The sequence below is a fragment of the Zosterops lateralis genome, assembly GCF_965231275.1.
Source record: "Zosterops lateralis genome assembly, chromosome: 6".
Taxonomy (NCBI): domain Eukaryota; kingdom Metazoa; phylum Chordata; class Aves; order Passeriformes; family Zosteropidae; genus Zosterops; species Zosterops lateralis.
Genome location: NC_139761.1, coordinates 5,954,032 through 5,969,560, shown reverse-complemented (window position 1 = coordinate 5,969,560; position 15,529 = coordinate 5,954,032). Strand labels below are relative to the sequence as shown.

The window sequence follows — 15,529 nt, the reverse complement described above, 5'->3', positions numbered from 1 at the left end:
AGGTTAGAAACCAGAACTTTTAGTAAGGGGATAATCCAGTTATTAAGGCTACTAAGGCCTTAGCCTGCAATACAAGAGAATCCAGGTTTAATTCCCTGATCTTCCACAGGCTTCCCATGCCATGTAATTACTTACAATCATTTATGTCACTGAAGTAGTTGGATGCTGATTTTCCAGAGCTCTCAGCATCATGGTTAGAAAGAACTGTCACAGCTCTAAATCAAAGAGCTCGAGTGAATGTTTTGTTGGAGAAAAACAAAATAGCAATTAGAAGATGCTCATTTAGTCATAATGCTGCATCTAAGAGAAATACTAGCATCAGAAGTGTGTGTAAAAGAGAATATACATATTTAGCAGTCAGAAAACCTACTGTCTTTCTCAAAAAATCCAGGTTTACCACTCTGTGCTATACTAACACCTAAAAATACTGACAAAACATTATCAGTGCACTGAAAATGTAATACCTCAGCAGTGATACCATTTGCTATCGTTCAAAAGAAATCAAAGTGTCTGTGGCTTCTCTTTTAATCTAGGACCCAGACAATCTCTTGACAGGATGTTTCCTTCCTGTTGCTAAAGCCAACATGCTCTGATGCTTCTTTAGAACTCAGTGTAAGAAGGAAAGGAGGAAAGAAGGAGCTCTTCCAGTGAACTGCTCCTGGGCCCCAAAAACAGCTACTGTGAAGCTGCAGAAATTCAGCCTGTAGCCAACTATCACCAGTGGTGTGAAATAAGATGCAACAACCACCTCCAGGTGATAGCAGCCACCCAGGGAGCAGAAACACTGAGGAACTGAAGGTCCAGTAAACATCTCAGTCCCAAGACCCCTGGTGAATGCCCCAAATTTCAGCCTTTTTCCCCAGTGCAAACACAGTGTAGTGCTTCTCTTGAGCAGTGCATGCGCATTTCAGGGAGGCAGCTTTGCTCTCATTTGTTTGTCACCAGCAACACATAACAGACAGAGGAGCTGGAGAGGAGACTTTTCTAGGCAAGGAACCAGCAGTTACTGAGCTGGTTGGGTTTTGGAGATGTTCAATGCTTTCTATTTAAATTCTCAGCTCCCTCCTCAATTCTGGCCCTCTTCCTCCAGTGCCCCTCATCATGTTCCTTGTCTGTTAATCACAGAAGGAACCTTAAGCTGTTAAAATTTGGGCTCTGAGCACAATCTAGAGCAGCCTGGAGTGACTGCAGCTTGCACTGGCTGTTTCTGGGAGGCCCTATCAGAATGAGGAAAACACTCACCTCATCAAGAGGCTAAAACACAAATGATATTTTATTACACCCTGAGATTCCTGTTACGACAAGCATCTGCATGATCACATTCTACCTCCATCTCATAATTATGCAATAAACCTGCAATAAATCCACTCCTCTAGTACTTGTCACTGCAGAAGAGGAATTAGTACTTAAGAGGTACTTAGGAGTTCCAGTTCAACCACATAAACACTACTGCAGAAGCTGCAATGAGTTTGAAGTTCATGTTTATATTTCAAACATGTAGCGAGTTATTTCCAAGACCCAAGAGAGCCTCCAGCAGCACAAACAATCAATTCTGAGCAAAACCTGTGATTTCAAAGCTCCTCTTACTCCTCTGGGAGTGGATTTTATTGTCAGTTGATTTCTGTGAAATTTATCAGATGTATTTTCAGCTGTAGGAAGTAGTTGCTTGACTCACATACAGAAATCCTTCAGCAGAAAATTTCCAGATTTTCACTACTAAAACCTCTCCTCTTTCCCTCAAATGGTCCCATCATTGACTACCCCATTCCTATGGGTCAGTGCTACATGAGTTTCTAAAAATTACTACCTTATCCAATTATTTCTTAGATCCTCTATTATCATATTATTTACTGGTATCCCCTCTTAAATGCATCTTTGTCCACAGTGCTTTCTCAAGAAAAGAGAATACTCTGATCATTCTCTTTCCAAAAGGTTCTTAGAGATATTTGATGATGTGTAAAGGACAAGAAGAAGTTAGTAGCAGAATAGACAAGTTAGGTACCCCAGTTCATAGTTTAACACTCTTGTCATAGAATCACCTTTTGATTCCTTACAGAAAATCCAGGCAGTTCCAGTTCATTAGGCTCACACACAGCCCAAAATCTTAAAAGCTTAATTCCTACGTCATAGGCAAAGATGTGAGGCACGTGGATAAAAGAACTCATGGAAAAAGTTAGGAATACATGGCAGGACAAAGACAGAGTGTCACCAGCAACAGCCCTCCTCAAACTTTTTGCTGCACAGCTCCGTTTTTTTCCTCCCAAACACACAAAAATCAACCCCCTGTCTTGCATGCAGACAGGCAGCAACCCTGGGGGATGTTGGCATTACCAGAGAGGATTATCAGGAAGCCTTCACTTCTTGGCCATATGGTTGCTACTGATTAAACCCTGTGTTTACCTGCTGCTTCTGTTCTGGGAGACAACCACACACTGTCAATCATTAAGCAAGCGGGGGAATGCCCAGACACACAGACAGGCTCACACTCTGCTTGCCAAGTTGGCTACTAAACCATATAAAGGCCACAACTATGCAAACATGCCTAAGTGTGGCAGGATGTTCTTTCTGTTTACCTTCCAATCCAAGATAAGAGGAAGGTCAGGGTCAGGGTCTTAACACAATTTCTGCATGCCAATACCCCGGCCCTGCTGTATTTTGCTGGAATTGAGCTGGAGAAAGCTAGGACAGAGAGCAAACAGCCAAAGGAACTCACAGCTTTGAGGATTGCCACTGCATCCTGCTGCAGCCACGTTGGGTAGACAACTTCATCATTGAGGATGGCCTCGAAGAGATCGTCCTCATTCTCGGCCTCGAAGGGCGCGTGGCCGCACAGCATCTCGTACAGCAGCACTCCCATGGCCCACCAGTCCACATCAGGGCCATACAGCATCTCCTGCAGGATCTGCAGCACACACAGCAAAGAAACACCAACTCTGGAGCTTCATTTTGGAGCAGGGGAGGAAAGAAGGGTTTGGGAACAGTAACACAGAAGCTGTCGCTAACAGCGCTCTCTGTTAGGCTGGTGAATGTCCAGGAGCATTAAAGGATCTCATTCTGGGAACCTCCAGAGCAGCACAAAGGTACCTCAGATGCTTCAAGCAAGGGCTGAATTAACTTGGCTGGGTCACTTGGGCAGCAAGCCCTTAGAATGATGCTGAGCTGCAGGGGAAGGGGCACTCCAGCAAACCTGACTGAGCAGCCCTGTGTGTGAGCTGACATCGCCTCCTCCTCGCCCTTGGGAAGAAAACACCTACCTGGCCCCAACAGCAGGGCTTTCAGCCAGAGAGGGGAAGCAGTGTGAGTGTGGGAGAATGGTGCAAACATCAACCACAGACAGAAATTCAATTGTGTTGAAGGATGTGAAGCCTTGTTGGAACATCTGGCAGCATCTGGAGGGCAGCTGTTCCTTAAAGAGGTGTTTATTAATTTTGTAGTGAGATTGGGGAATGACAGGGAGTGTGAGGAGGTAGAAATAGGAACTGTGCAATGAAGGAGAATTCAATCTCCTTTCAAATCAAGCTGGGACAGCATCTGTATGTGCCTCTCAAGATTTTTGCAGCTCTATTTCCATTTTTCACCTCCCATTTTCTAGAGAAAAATATAGGCTTATTCTGGTGCATAAAGCAGCCTGAAGATTTACTCGTGCTTTACTTCACAAGGGCCTGATAACAAATCTAGGGAGAAAACCTTAAGCTCAGCGATCTAAGGCAAAGCCGAAGACACTGGCAGTTCCAAAGCTAACCTAAACTTTTCCCATTTTCCTGACCAAAGGAAGGTTTCCTGTACCTCTGGAGCGATGTAGTCTGGTGTGCCACAGAAGGTGGCTGTGGTGATGCCATCGTGAATGCCCTCTTTGCACATTCCAAAGTCTGCCAGCTTGCAGTGCCCCTCGTAGTCCAGCAGCACGTTGTCCAGCTTCAAGTCCCTAAAATGAGAATCATTCAGAGTCAACTGCGTGCTTGGAGCAATCCCACACAGATGCAGCCACCATCCCAGGCCCCAGCAACTCAACCTGCAACCTGGACAAACCTTATCATCATAAAAAAAATAAACAAAAGTCATGCAGGAGAGGTCTTCTTTTGCTTCATCTCTTACAAAAGGGAGGGAGGAAGAAGCATCATTCTGCCAATAGCATTTAATGTGGGCAGGTGCTGCAGGGGTTTGCCCACTTGGGTTTCCAAACACACCACAAGCCTGGCTTGCAGAGTTCCTGCTCATTTAGCTCTGGGACTCACTGGAGCAGAGGTTGCAAGAGCTGTCAGATTGTGTAAGGATGATGCAGCAAAATGCTGTGCATGGACCACACTGATTCAGCACAGCTGCACTGGAGCAGACACTGGAGCTGGGGAGCAGAACAAGGCCTCTGCAGAGGAGAAGCACATTCCCTATTCTCCTCAGGTGTTGGGGTTTCAGTCCCAGATCTTATTGTTATCAGCCTGACTGATAAACCTCATCTGCAGCATTATCCAAGCTGAGAAGAGAAGAAACTCCTCACTGACATCACACCACATGGGCAGGGAGAATCTTTGGGTACAGGGTGCCTCAATCATAAGGCAAAGTCTTAAAGTCCTCCCAGCTGTATCAATTCCAGCAGTGCATCAATAAGAGCAGTGAACATCCCCCAAAGCATTCACTGGAGTGGGGACCTCCTTGTCACTGTCACAAGAGACCTGCAGCCTAACCAGCTGCAGAAGGACACTTTTTCCAATCTGTCACCTCTAACAGCCTGGGAGCTCCTCATCGAAAGCGGAGCTGGCAAAATGACAGAGCCCTAACAAAGCTTATCAGCTTGCCTGACCTTGAGAATAGCCTGCAGCCACAAGCACTGTCAGGAACACAACTGGAAAGCACAGGGTCATCTGCAGACTTAGGCAATGCCTGCCTAAAAATACACCAGCTCCTAGCACCTCTGCTCTGCAGCTGCCAGAGAGGCTCCAGGCACCACTGCAGATGCAGGAGAGGAGCTTTGATGGGAGCTCTGTGCAGCACAAACAGGTCACAGCTCATTTTTTGAACTGTCTCAGGTGTTGACCCAAGAGCTGCCCAGAGCCATCACAGCAGCACTGTGACAAAGCCATCTTCAAAAAGTCATGCTGATGCCACATCAGGATCAAAAAACTAAGTACATTTTAGGGTCTCAGAACCCCTTCATGCTGGATCTCGATCCATTTTCCCCTTTGGTAAGATAAGTATTTCCCTGGGAAGGGGGAGCTGTAAGGAGGGTGGTAACAGAGGTGGTGACATCTCCCTATCAATATAAAATCCTATGGTTGAGCTGAAATCTGAATCCAGCTTGATCTTGTTCATCCTCTATCTGTGATCCTGAAGTGAAAATCAGGGGGTTGATGGCTCTGTTGTGCACTGGCATTTCCACAGCCCACGGGACTCCAGTCAGCTCTCCCTCACTGCACTGCTGCACTGGAAAGATCAAGGACACATTGTGTAAGACAATCAGAGCCACATCCTCTCCTAAAGAGATAAGGAAAAGTATTCTTAGCCTCTTTTGAATGGATGGGAAAGCAAAGGATAGAAGTTAAGAAATTTGCCCATGTCCCCCAGAGACAAGGCTGAACACCAGCTTCCTGAACTCCAGCTCAGATCTTAATCACAAGATCATACATCCTGTCTCTTCAACTTTAAGATGGCTTGGCAACACAAACAAGCAAAAAGTCTTCTGCAACTCTGCTACCCTTCCCAGCAGGCCCACGAGCTACCCAGTGGCCAGTGAAATTTGGGTGCCAAGGACAGTGCCTATGCCTGTCTCACACTGCACTGTTTGCTCTGGGTGGGATGCTCAGCAGGAGACACTTATTTTTTCCCTTCTGAGAATCACAAATGATGGCTGAGGCATGTGGGCAAAGGCTTGTCCTGGAAAGGCTTTAGCAGAGCACAGGGAGAGGTTTGTGTGTGGTTGCCCATGATAGCCCGACTTCAGCAGTAGTTTACAGCCAAAGCTGCTGTTGCTCTTCCCTGTGGTTCCTGGCAGGGCAAGGAAGCCCTCCAAGCATGAAGGCAGGCCTTGTTTTCAGGAATCTGCCATGATGTGGCTGAAATGCAGAGTTTATTCTTGGCTTGGGTTTAAATGCAGCAAACACCTTCTCAGTCCTGGGCAGTGCTGACTGTTGTGGTGTGTCCCTAAAGATACAGCTGGAAGGGGAATTTTGGTGAGCTCGCTTGGAGATCCCCCTAGAAAACCTCCTCCTGTTCCCTGAAACATCCACCACGTTCTGGAACGCTTTGGGAATAACTCAAAATCCACCATCCTTACATCTGAGCCAGCAGAAACACAGTCACAAATGTGGAAGAGCAGAGGCAAGAGACAGTTACAGGGCTGGGCCAGCTCTGCTGACCACGTCACCAGGGCATGCTGCCACTTCCCAGGCTCTGCCCCACAGGACATGCTGCAGGACTCCCAAATCCCTGTTAGCTGCACAGGGCACCCTGCTCATCCCAGCTCTGGGATGGCAGGAGCCATGCAGGTGTGAGAATGCTGTGCTGGCTGAGCCCTCCCAGAGAGCCTCTATCTCTGTAATTGCCATTAAATTTAAACTGCCTGTCTCTCACTGGGTAAGCATAGTTTTAACCACACGAGGCAAAGCTCCAGCCCTTGGCTTCTCCACACTGCACGTTAAACCCATTAACAGTGTCTGTTGTCTCCTCCTGACTTCTCTCCAGCAGTGTGAAACCCAACACTCACATTTTCTATTTTCACATAACCTGCAGTGTGACGTTACTCTGGCTCTCACTTGCTCAGGCCCTTGGCTACGTGCAGATCATTTCAGAAGAGGACCTCCCATGACCACAGAAGGCTGCTCATTCTCTTTGCTTGGCAAAATGACAGGAGATCATCCTACACTTCCCTCTCAGAGCAGGTCTCATGGACCAGCACAGTGTCAACCTCAGCCATGGGCTCCTCTGGAGCTTGCTCTCTCTCTGGCTGCCCCATAAGGTAATTCCCTGGGAAAGCTGTGGTTTGAGCATTTGTCCCAAGCCATCCCAGCAGTTGTGAGCTCTGAACTCACTGCTTGATGCTGACAGGTCTCCCCATGCACCAAACCCCATAAGCCGGCACGGCCACATGAGAGGAAAAACACTGACAGTTCTCTGAGATTTACAAGGAGCTCTTCATTTTCGCAGCAAGGATTCCGGGAAGCTGATGAAACTGGAAACCATCCAGCTCAGAAAGGCCAAATCTACCTCATTTCCTTAATACTTGCATTTTCCATTCAATATTTTTAGCAGTTCCATGAAGCAGTAACGGCAGAGAGGTTTTCTGAGGCTGCGTTTCTAAGGTCCGGCTGAGGTTCTGCCTTTCACTGGCAAACCTGCCCTGGAAAACAGGCTTCATCCTGACTCAGAAAAGGCTGTCTTTGTCCTCACCCTCAGCTAGGGCACACTGGCTTAATGGCCTTGTTTAGTCTAGACCCAGAAGAAACGACAAAATGAGCTGCTTCAGTGTCACTCACTGGGAGAGGTGTTCTTTGCACATCTGCTGCATTCGTAAAAAAACCCAAAATTACAATTGCAGATGATCTGGTCCTTTTCCAAAGCATCTGTCAAATGCAGTTTCCCTGCAGTGGGGAGTTTTGCCAGGGAATGTGTGTTATACACGTACCTGCCACTTGCTCTGCTCTGACCATCTCACTCCTGATGTAGAAACTGGGTTGGAAAGGATGAAGTTTGGTGGATTTTTCCCTTATTTTGATTTCCTCACCCTGTTGTGGTAAGGGCTGTGGAAGTAGTAAGGATCCAGAGGAGTAAGGGTGGCAGACACTGGCTTCCTGCCTCCCCTTCAAGGTTATCCCAGGTTTGCTAATCTCAGAGGTCCAGTTTAAAGCTCATTAAAGCCTGGTGTTCCCATCTCAATGCCAATCACTCAGTTGTGAAAGCTGTGGGTGCCAGCCTCAAAGGTAAGTGTGGCTAACATAAAACTCCAGCCAAACGGTTTTCAAAAAATACACAATGAAAAACAAAATCCCCAAAGCTGAAATTAGCTAAATGAGTAACTTTGGTTTTTCTGAAGGGAAAAACTTTCCCTTTACACACTCCTTGGAAATGCTTTTGGGTGAGCAAATGTGCATTCAAGCCCCTTTGCAAGCAGGGATGAGATTTTAATTTTTCTCCACCTCTTCTGCTGAAGTCATTTTACTTCACAAAAATACTGCAATCTCCATCATGATGCAGAAAATGCGTTTCTATTGCCTGTTCTGGTAGCCAAAGCAATACACATTTCCAACTCCTGCTCCAAAAATATCGTAATTTTTTTCTTTTTTTAATGAAGCAACTTTAACAGAGGAGAATGAAAGATGTACAACCTGCAGAATAGCACAGTTGGTAAGACAGTTAAGGAAAAGGCAGTAGTTTTCAAGCTGCAGGCATTGCTCCAAATACAGTGGACAACAGATTTAAACCCATACTTTGATCAAATAAGTAGGAGAACAGATGGAGGTTTCGGTTTTATGTAAAGCCCTAAACTCATGTGAAGTTGATAATGTTTCCCATTTTCCTTTGCATTCATAAGGAACATCCAAACTAAAATACTTCATTTTACCTAAAACCAATGCTCTCTTGACTTATTAAAAAAAATTGCTTTAAAAAAGCCTTACTACTTATTTGGGGCCCACAAAATTATTTTCTATCTTTCTTTCCATAGTAAATTTTGGAGACTCAGTTAGGAAACTCCAAGAAAATAATCATTTTCATGAATTTATTCCCACCAGCTTTGGACTAGGGATCTCCACATTTTGTCCCCAAGATTTTAGACCACTTTGGGAATTGAGGCCGTTTCTACTGTAAGTCTTGGGTTGTAGAGAACTTGCTTATAAATTCCTTCACAGAAAATGGTTCACATCTCCCATATTTTCTAATAGCAACCAAACATTATTTATTTCTGTGATCAAGTAAGCTTTTATAACCAGAAACTCATACTCTCACAGCACCAAGGAGGAGTTAAGCATGTCCTGGGCAGTGCTAAAGCTGAGTGGCAGCAGTAAATACAGGCTGAAGCTGACACCTGCAACATCTTCTACCTGAGCTAAGACATAAAAACCCAGGCTAAGCTGCTGGTACTTGCTTAGGCACATCTTTAGGGCAGGAGCAAACACTGAAATCACAAATGAAACACCAGCTTACTGGTCTTTGATAAAGGGAGCCACAAAGCAGAGATCAGAAAAGGATCAAGCTGCGCCGAGCTGGAGAAAACCAGTTGAAATCCTGAGTTTTGCTGCCAAATAAAAAGAGGTAGGACACTGTTGTTACCCAGCACATAAACAGTGTGTAGGCATCTGCACACACCACTGTGTGGGCATTGCAGGCTGAGATGGAAAGTGTTGCTTTACACACCTGCAGCTTCCCAGCACAATCTCTACAATCCCATGGGATTTAGTCTGTGCTCCCCATCCTCCCCTGCACTGCATGAAAGAAAATTCGAAATACACAGGGACTGCAAAACATTAACTTCAACTCGTTGTTTCCTTGAAAAACATTCCTTTGGGTAAAGAAAACATTTCTTTTGGTTTCCAAACAACCTCTGAGGTGAAACCCGCCCAGACCACTGTCAGCGACAGAGACAGCCTGGCTACAGCAAACTGCAACCTGCAGTGCAGTGTAACAGGACAGAAATCTTCTTCTGAAGAGAAGATCTCTCCAGATATTTGTAATTTGTAATTACCAGGAAGTAGGAATGAAACACAGCAAGTGCCTTTCTACACTGGTCTAACAGCCAGAAGTTGTTTTCAAAAGCTGACCAGACTTAAGTGTTTAGGGACTGTAAATGCAGCCACCATGGCTCCAGGCTGACCTTCTCACTTCTCACAACAAAGCAATAGCAGAAATGTGATATAATGATTTAGGGATCAAACTCAGACTCGGGGTAAGTGGTACAAGTAAATGAAACTCCACTGAAAGTCCACACTCATTGCTGGGCCAATTAACAGTAGACAGCTGCCTGTCCTTGCTGGCCATGGGAGCCAGAGGAGGCTCGTGGGAAAGGTCCATCCTACAGGAATGTGAGCAGTGCTCCAGCCAGGAGCCCAGCACCATTCCTGGGGCTGTTACAGCCTCATCCCACCATGGCATATCCTGCAGACTCCATAGACAGCTGGGAAGGGGAATGTGGCAGAATACAACACGAGCCTCCTGCCTTGTCTGTGCTTTACCCAACCCGCCCTGCTGGCACAGAGAGCACAGACCTTTAGAAAAGCTCTGCACCCCTGCATTAGGATAAAGGTGTGATGGATTAGGGATACTCAGCCTCCAGAGCAGGCTCCACCTGTCTTGCAACACAAGATGTTACAGACTGATGCAATATGGACTCAAGTCTGGGGTCAGACACAGGACTAGAACATTCTGAACACTCAGCACAGAACATGGCCAAGGACTGCCCTGAGGGCAAGGTCAGGAGTGTGTGAATTAGCCCAAGACAGATCCTCACATGTGTAGCTCTGCTCTTCAGGATGTCCAAAGGCACTGGGTATCAGTCTTGCACACTCACAGGGTCTGATTCTTGCTCTTTTGCTTGGGCTTCAGACTAAACAGACTGGCAAGCACTGTATCCAGAATTGCTCTGTTATTACTCTTTTAAAGTCAAGCAGCCCTTCAAGCACAAGGACAAGTTTCTGCAAGCAATCTGCCTGAATTAAGGCAGCACCATGGGGGTTTTGGCAGAGGTGGGCTGGCACCCAGCACTGCTGGCTGTCCATCTGCCTGACCCCTTCCTGCCTGCAAGGGCTCCCTGGAAGCAGCTCCCAGGCCCACATCAGAGCACTGGCCCTCTCCTGCTCAACCTTTGGCTGCTGCTCTGAACACAAAGCAGTGCCCAAGGCACTGACTTCTCTTCCAGCACAGGAGATGGCATTACCCAGCATCCAAGACCTCTCTGGTGGTTTGAAGCACCAGCACTCCCACCTCCCCTCCCTCTGGGCACTTCAGAAGGGCGCCTGTGGAAGCTTAACACAATTACTCACAGGATTTCATTGCTGCTGAGATGAGCAGGTATGATTCATCCTCCACTTAAAACAAGAGTGGTAGGCTCAAGTATAAAGACAGAGACTAAAAACCCTGGGCATGGCATGAGAGATAATCACAGAGCTGGAGGTACAGATCCAGTGGGACCTCACAGGTGCCCTGAGTCCCTCTGGGGTCAGGCACACCTACAAGCTTCCCCTTTATGACACCCACAGCAGCTGTAAAAGGGCTGATGACAGTTTTCAAAGGCAGCTTTACAAGGGCAAAAAGACATAGGGGCATGTGAAACGGGGCAGCCACGAGCCAGAGCCATTACTGGTGAAGCACAGGCGTGCTGGAGGTTGCCATACTGGAGTAATCCCAAAGGTGGCACAATCCCTATGATATATTTACACATCCAAACTGGAGTGAGTGCATTTTTTACAGATACTTTTATATAATCTACCTATTATTTGCTGCACTTTTATGTGGGATTCTAATCAGGAAAGAGGAGCTACACTTGAAGTCTTTCCCTGACTCCCAGAGCAACTGTCCTCCCATTTACTGCAGGAAGGAGAGAGGAGGACTGCAAAAGGCTTCGTGTCCAGCTTTTGGTATGGATGCCACGTGTTCCCTCTCTGGATGAGCTGCCAGCCTAGTCCTGTGATAGACTCCTCAGTCCCACTGGGCAGCAACCGTGGAATGTGCTGGCCCTGAAACATTACTTGCTGAGTTGCTCCCAACAGAGCTCCTATTTTATCGTTGCCAGAAAAAGAAGGAAAAAGGAAAAAAAAAAAAAAAAGGAAAAAAAAAAACCCCAACCACAATGTTTCTTTTTGTGCATCCCATTGCCTGAATTCTTCAGAGGAGGCACACAACAGACTCAAGACCCAAATGCAGGAGCGAGAATCAGGGGACTGATGGAACTAGGAGAGGTTAAAAAACCACAAGCCTGTTGTGTCACTTTGACAAAAATAGATCAATGTTGATTCAAAGCCTGATATGGAAATTAAAATGAAATCAGGTTTGTGCCCACAGCACAGCATGGTCTCAAAGCTGCAAGATGGAGTGAGAGTTATCCAGGATTAGTCATCACCAGCTGCCCACAGCCCACCACAGGGCTGCTGAAGGTCCTGTCCCAGCTCCAAGCTGTCCTGGTGGCATCAGGGTTGGCCTGTGCTGCTGAAAAGGCTCCTCCTTCCCCCAGCACACAGCCACAGGTCCTCATTTCACCTCTGTGTGCCACTAAGCCTGCCCTGGGGGAATGGGCCAGCAGCTCACACCAGAGTGACTCTCCTGCTCATCCCACAGCTGCCATGGAATCCACCCTCACCACACCCCAGTCTTGGGAGGAATATTTCGCTCCTAGAAATATCCAAGAAAATAAAAATAAAGGTGTCCCTTTCCATCAGGATGATGTGTGCAGACTGCCTCTGGCACTGGCTTGGGCAGCAAACCAACCTGTGCTGGTGCTGGCAATGCCAGCAGGGCTCTGTGGGAAGGACACTCCTGCCTGGAACCTGTAAATCTGGTCAGGCAGACTTCTCCACATTCATCTGATACAGGTGAGGTTTATTGTACTCTGAGCCTGACTCTAAGTCCAGGGAAAATGGTGAAAAAAACCCCCAACTCCTGTCAAGTGCACTCAATTTTGAAATAGGCCCTGAGGAAAAAAAAAAACAAACAACAAACTTAACCCTATTAAGGCTCTGAATTACAGATCCAAATTTATAAAGCTAAGGCTATAGGTGCTAATCTCCTTTCTATAATGGAATAAACAAAGCTGAAGGCAGAAGTACTGTATTTTTAGACAGGATTTTTAAAGGCACCTTGCTTTGGCCTGTAGATTTCCACTACCAAACTTACTATTAACTTTGAGGGAGCATCCGTGCTGGGCCAGCATGGCTGCTTTTGAAAATCTCACCATCTGCACTGAATTTTTATGCACAGAGCAAAAGAACAGTCTCCCTGCCAGTGACACACTGTGGGCACAAAGCACACAGCCATCCCACTGCTGCACAGGAGGGGGTTCTGCCTGGTTCCCCTTGGAATAAATGAATGAATTTCCTAGGAGATGCTGTCTTGAGAGCTGTTTCTTAAAAAAAACACAAACTGACACTGTCACTGATATAATTGGCTCTTTTTTTCCTAAGACCCCAGGGAACCTTTGGGCAAACACAGTGTTTTTCTGACTGCTCTGATCTCTCTGCTCTTGACCACAACAATCACTTAAATATAAAATGGAAGAGGCTTTTGTAGGAGCCTAGAAGATGGGTCATTATGCCAAGATTTCGTTTCTCATTTCACGTGAATTACTGTTGTTATTGACTCATTACAGGTGATTCACCCAGAGCTGTGTGAAGCCCAAGGATCCTGGATAAGCAGGGCAAAGCCAGGTGGAATTCCTGGCTGGGCATGCTGAGTTCTCTGCAGTCCTACTCTGACTCCTCCCAGGCTGCCTGCATGCAGGAACCACTGTCACTGACCTCTGGGACAGACCAGATCCCATGTGTCACCCCAAATGCCACACAGCACCAAACACACCCCAGACTGCCCATCAACAGCTCTGGCTGGTGCTATCCCTGTGTCACATCGGGTACTTAACCCTCGAGTCTCATTGTTCCCGGCTCCCACTTCAGCTGGCACAGGGGAACAGATGCTTTCCCAAGTCACTTCAGGCCCTCTAAATTTGACTCAGCAGCTGACCAAAGTCCCCCAGTCAGGTGCCTCAGGTTGGTAATTGCTAGTAAAGAAGCAGCAGCAACTCAGAGCAGGAGTCAAGTGATGCTCACCTGACGTGACCACCAGGCACAAGGAGCTGCCAACTGCCTTGTTCCTGTCACGTATGAAACTAATGAACAAAATGAAATAAGCACTATCTCCACTGACCCCATCAAGAACAACAACAACAAAAAAATACAAATGAGACACGAATGAGGAAAGTCTGTCTTTACACTGCTCAGCCCTTGAATTTTTAGCACATTCACACATCAAGTTCCTGCAAGTCCCTTTGGCCTCTGCAACATGTGACCATGGAGAAGGATACCCAGGGTACTGTGTGTCTATCTGGAAACATGCCTCTTGGCATTTTCAAATTTTACTATTTTAGCTGTGGAAGATCTGAAGCTGTCAGGTTGCCTTGCTTACACAGGCTCCAACTATATATCTTGCTTATAAATCCCTTTGGTCAGGAAGAAGACATCACAAACCCCCACTGAAACTTATTTCTAGTGTGTGGAGACAAGAAGCATCAGACAAAAACCTTGGTGCCTCTTGCTGAGGCAATACATCACATCAAAACTCAGAATTACAGATTTTCTACCTAGACCTCCCATGTTCACAACACAGGCCAGAATTGCACAATACATATTTTCTATCACAACACAAAAGTCAGCCAACTTGAAGGCAAGGTGATTTTGAAAAACTCCTTGTCTGTACTCACTAAAGTTATACCCAGGTGACATCTAAAGTGCACTATTTTCTAGCTCATGTCCCCATCAAGGTTTAGCACTCTCCACCTACAAGGCTACATTTTTATTTTGTGGCAGGAAAGCAGTTCTTAATGTTATTGACAATTCCAGTGGGTTCAGCCATCAAGTACTTCAAATTTCATCTCCACAGTCAAGTACTGCTGCTCTCAGACTGGACTGCTGCTCTCAGATACTCTCCCATGAATAAATAATTGATTGAGGACTAATGGAAAACCAGGGAGGCTCAGGGAAAGTAGAATGACTGTACTGTCCTGAGATAAAGGAATAAAAAGGGCATTATTTTAATATCAACATGCTGAAGTGCATCACCCACAATAGGCACACTAAAGCTAATGAACCCCTGGAACTTTTCTAGATGGATTTGCAGACATGGAGCAATAGATGGCTCTTGTCCTCTCTCTTCACTTTGGGGACATTGTTTATAAGTTTACCTGTCCTCCATCTCTGTTCTCAAAGAGACTCCACAATGCTTTACTTCACAAATGGTTTGCAAACATCTCCATGGTTTTGCACGATGATTCCACAGTACCTGAAATGATCCCAAGGCTGTGAGAGCACAGTTTGGGGATGGTGGTGTGAGTGCTGCAGTGTGCCTTGTCCTGGGCTGTTAACAGGAAAGCAGCCACACCATGACACAGCAGCTGCCTTCCCATCAAGATTATGTCCAAGAGCATTTGGAATCAGCTTTTAAACACTGCCTCACTTCACTTCCCACCTCCCATTGTCCCTGTGGTGACTTGGGAAGCACCACAGTGACACAAACACAAACCCACCCTGCTTCCTCTCCAGCCAATCTCTTAATTTTGCGCTGCAGGTTTAGAATCCCTGAGTTTCCCTTGCACACCTGTGGAGATGCCTGGATCTCCACAGCCATTCCACACACCTGGAACCCAACCCTCAGGCATTTGGTTTGCTGCCCTCATCCCAAATGCTTGCTGGCACTCCTGGCACTCCAGCAACCATCACCATGGCTGGAATGACTCAAAACAAGTGAACACCCAACAAGGAGATAATGTTTATCAACAGCCTCTCATCCCTCCACAGCAACCAAGGCAGCTGTGCCCAGGCAGGGAGCAGGAGCAGCCGACACCCAG

At 46.5% G+C, this 15,529-nt stretch overlaps 1 protein-coding gene across 1 annotated transcript in view; it reads right to left on the bottom strand.

Moving 5' to 3' along the window:
• PRKCH (protein kinase C eta) overlaps positions 1-15,529 on the bottom strand; it is a gene marked incomplete at its 5' end in the record, with an annotated part of 114,713 nt that overhangs the window by 15,798 nt on the left and 83,386 nt on the right. Inside the window, 2 exons of the mRNA XM_083862663.1 lie at positions 2,714-2,902; positions 3,787-3,925. Of these exons, the coding sequence (XP_083718789.1) occupies positions 2,714-2,902; positions 3,787-3,925 (328 nt within the window). The remainder of the gene's footprint in view (positions 1-2,713; positions 2,903-3,786; positions 3,926-15,529) is intronic.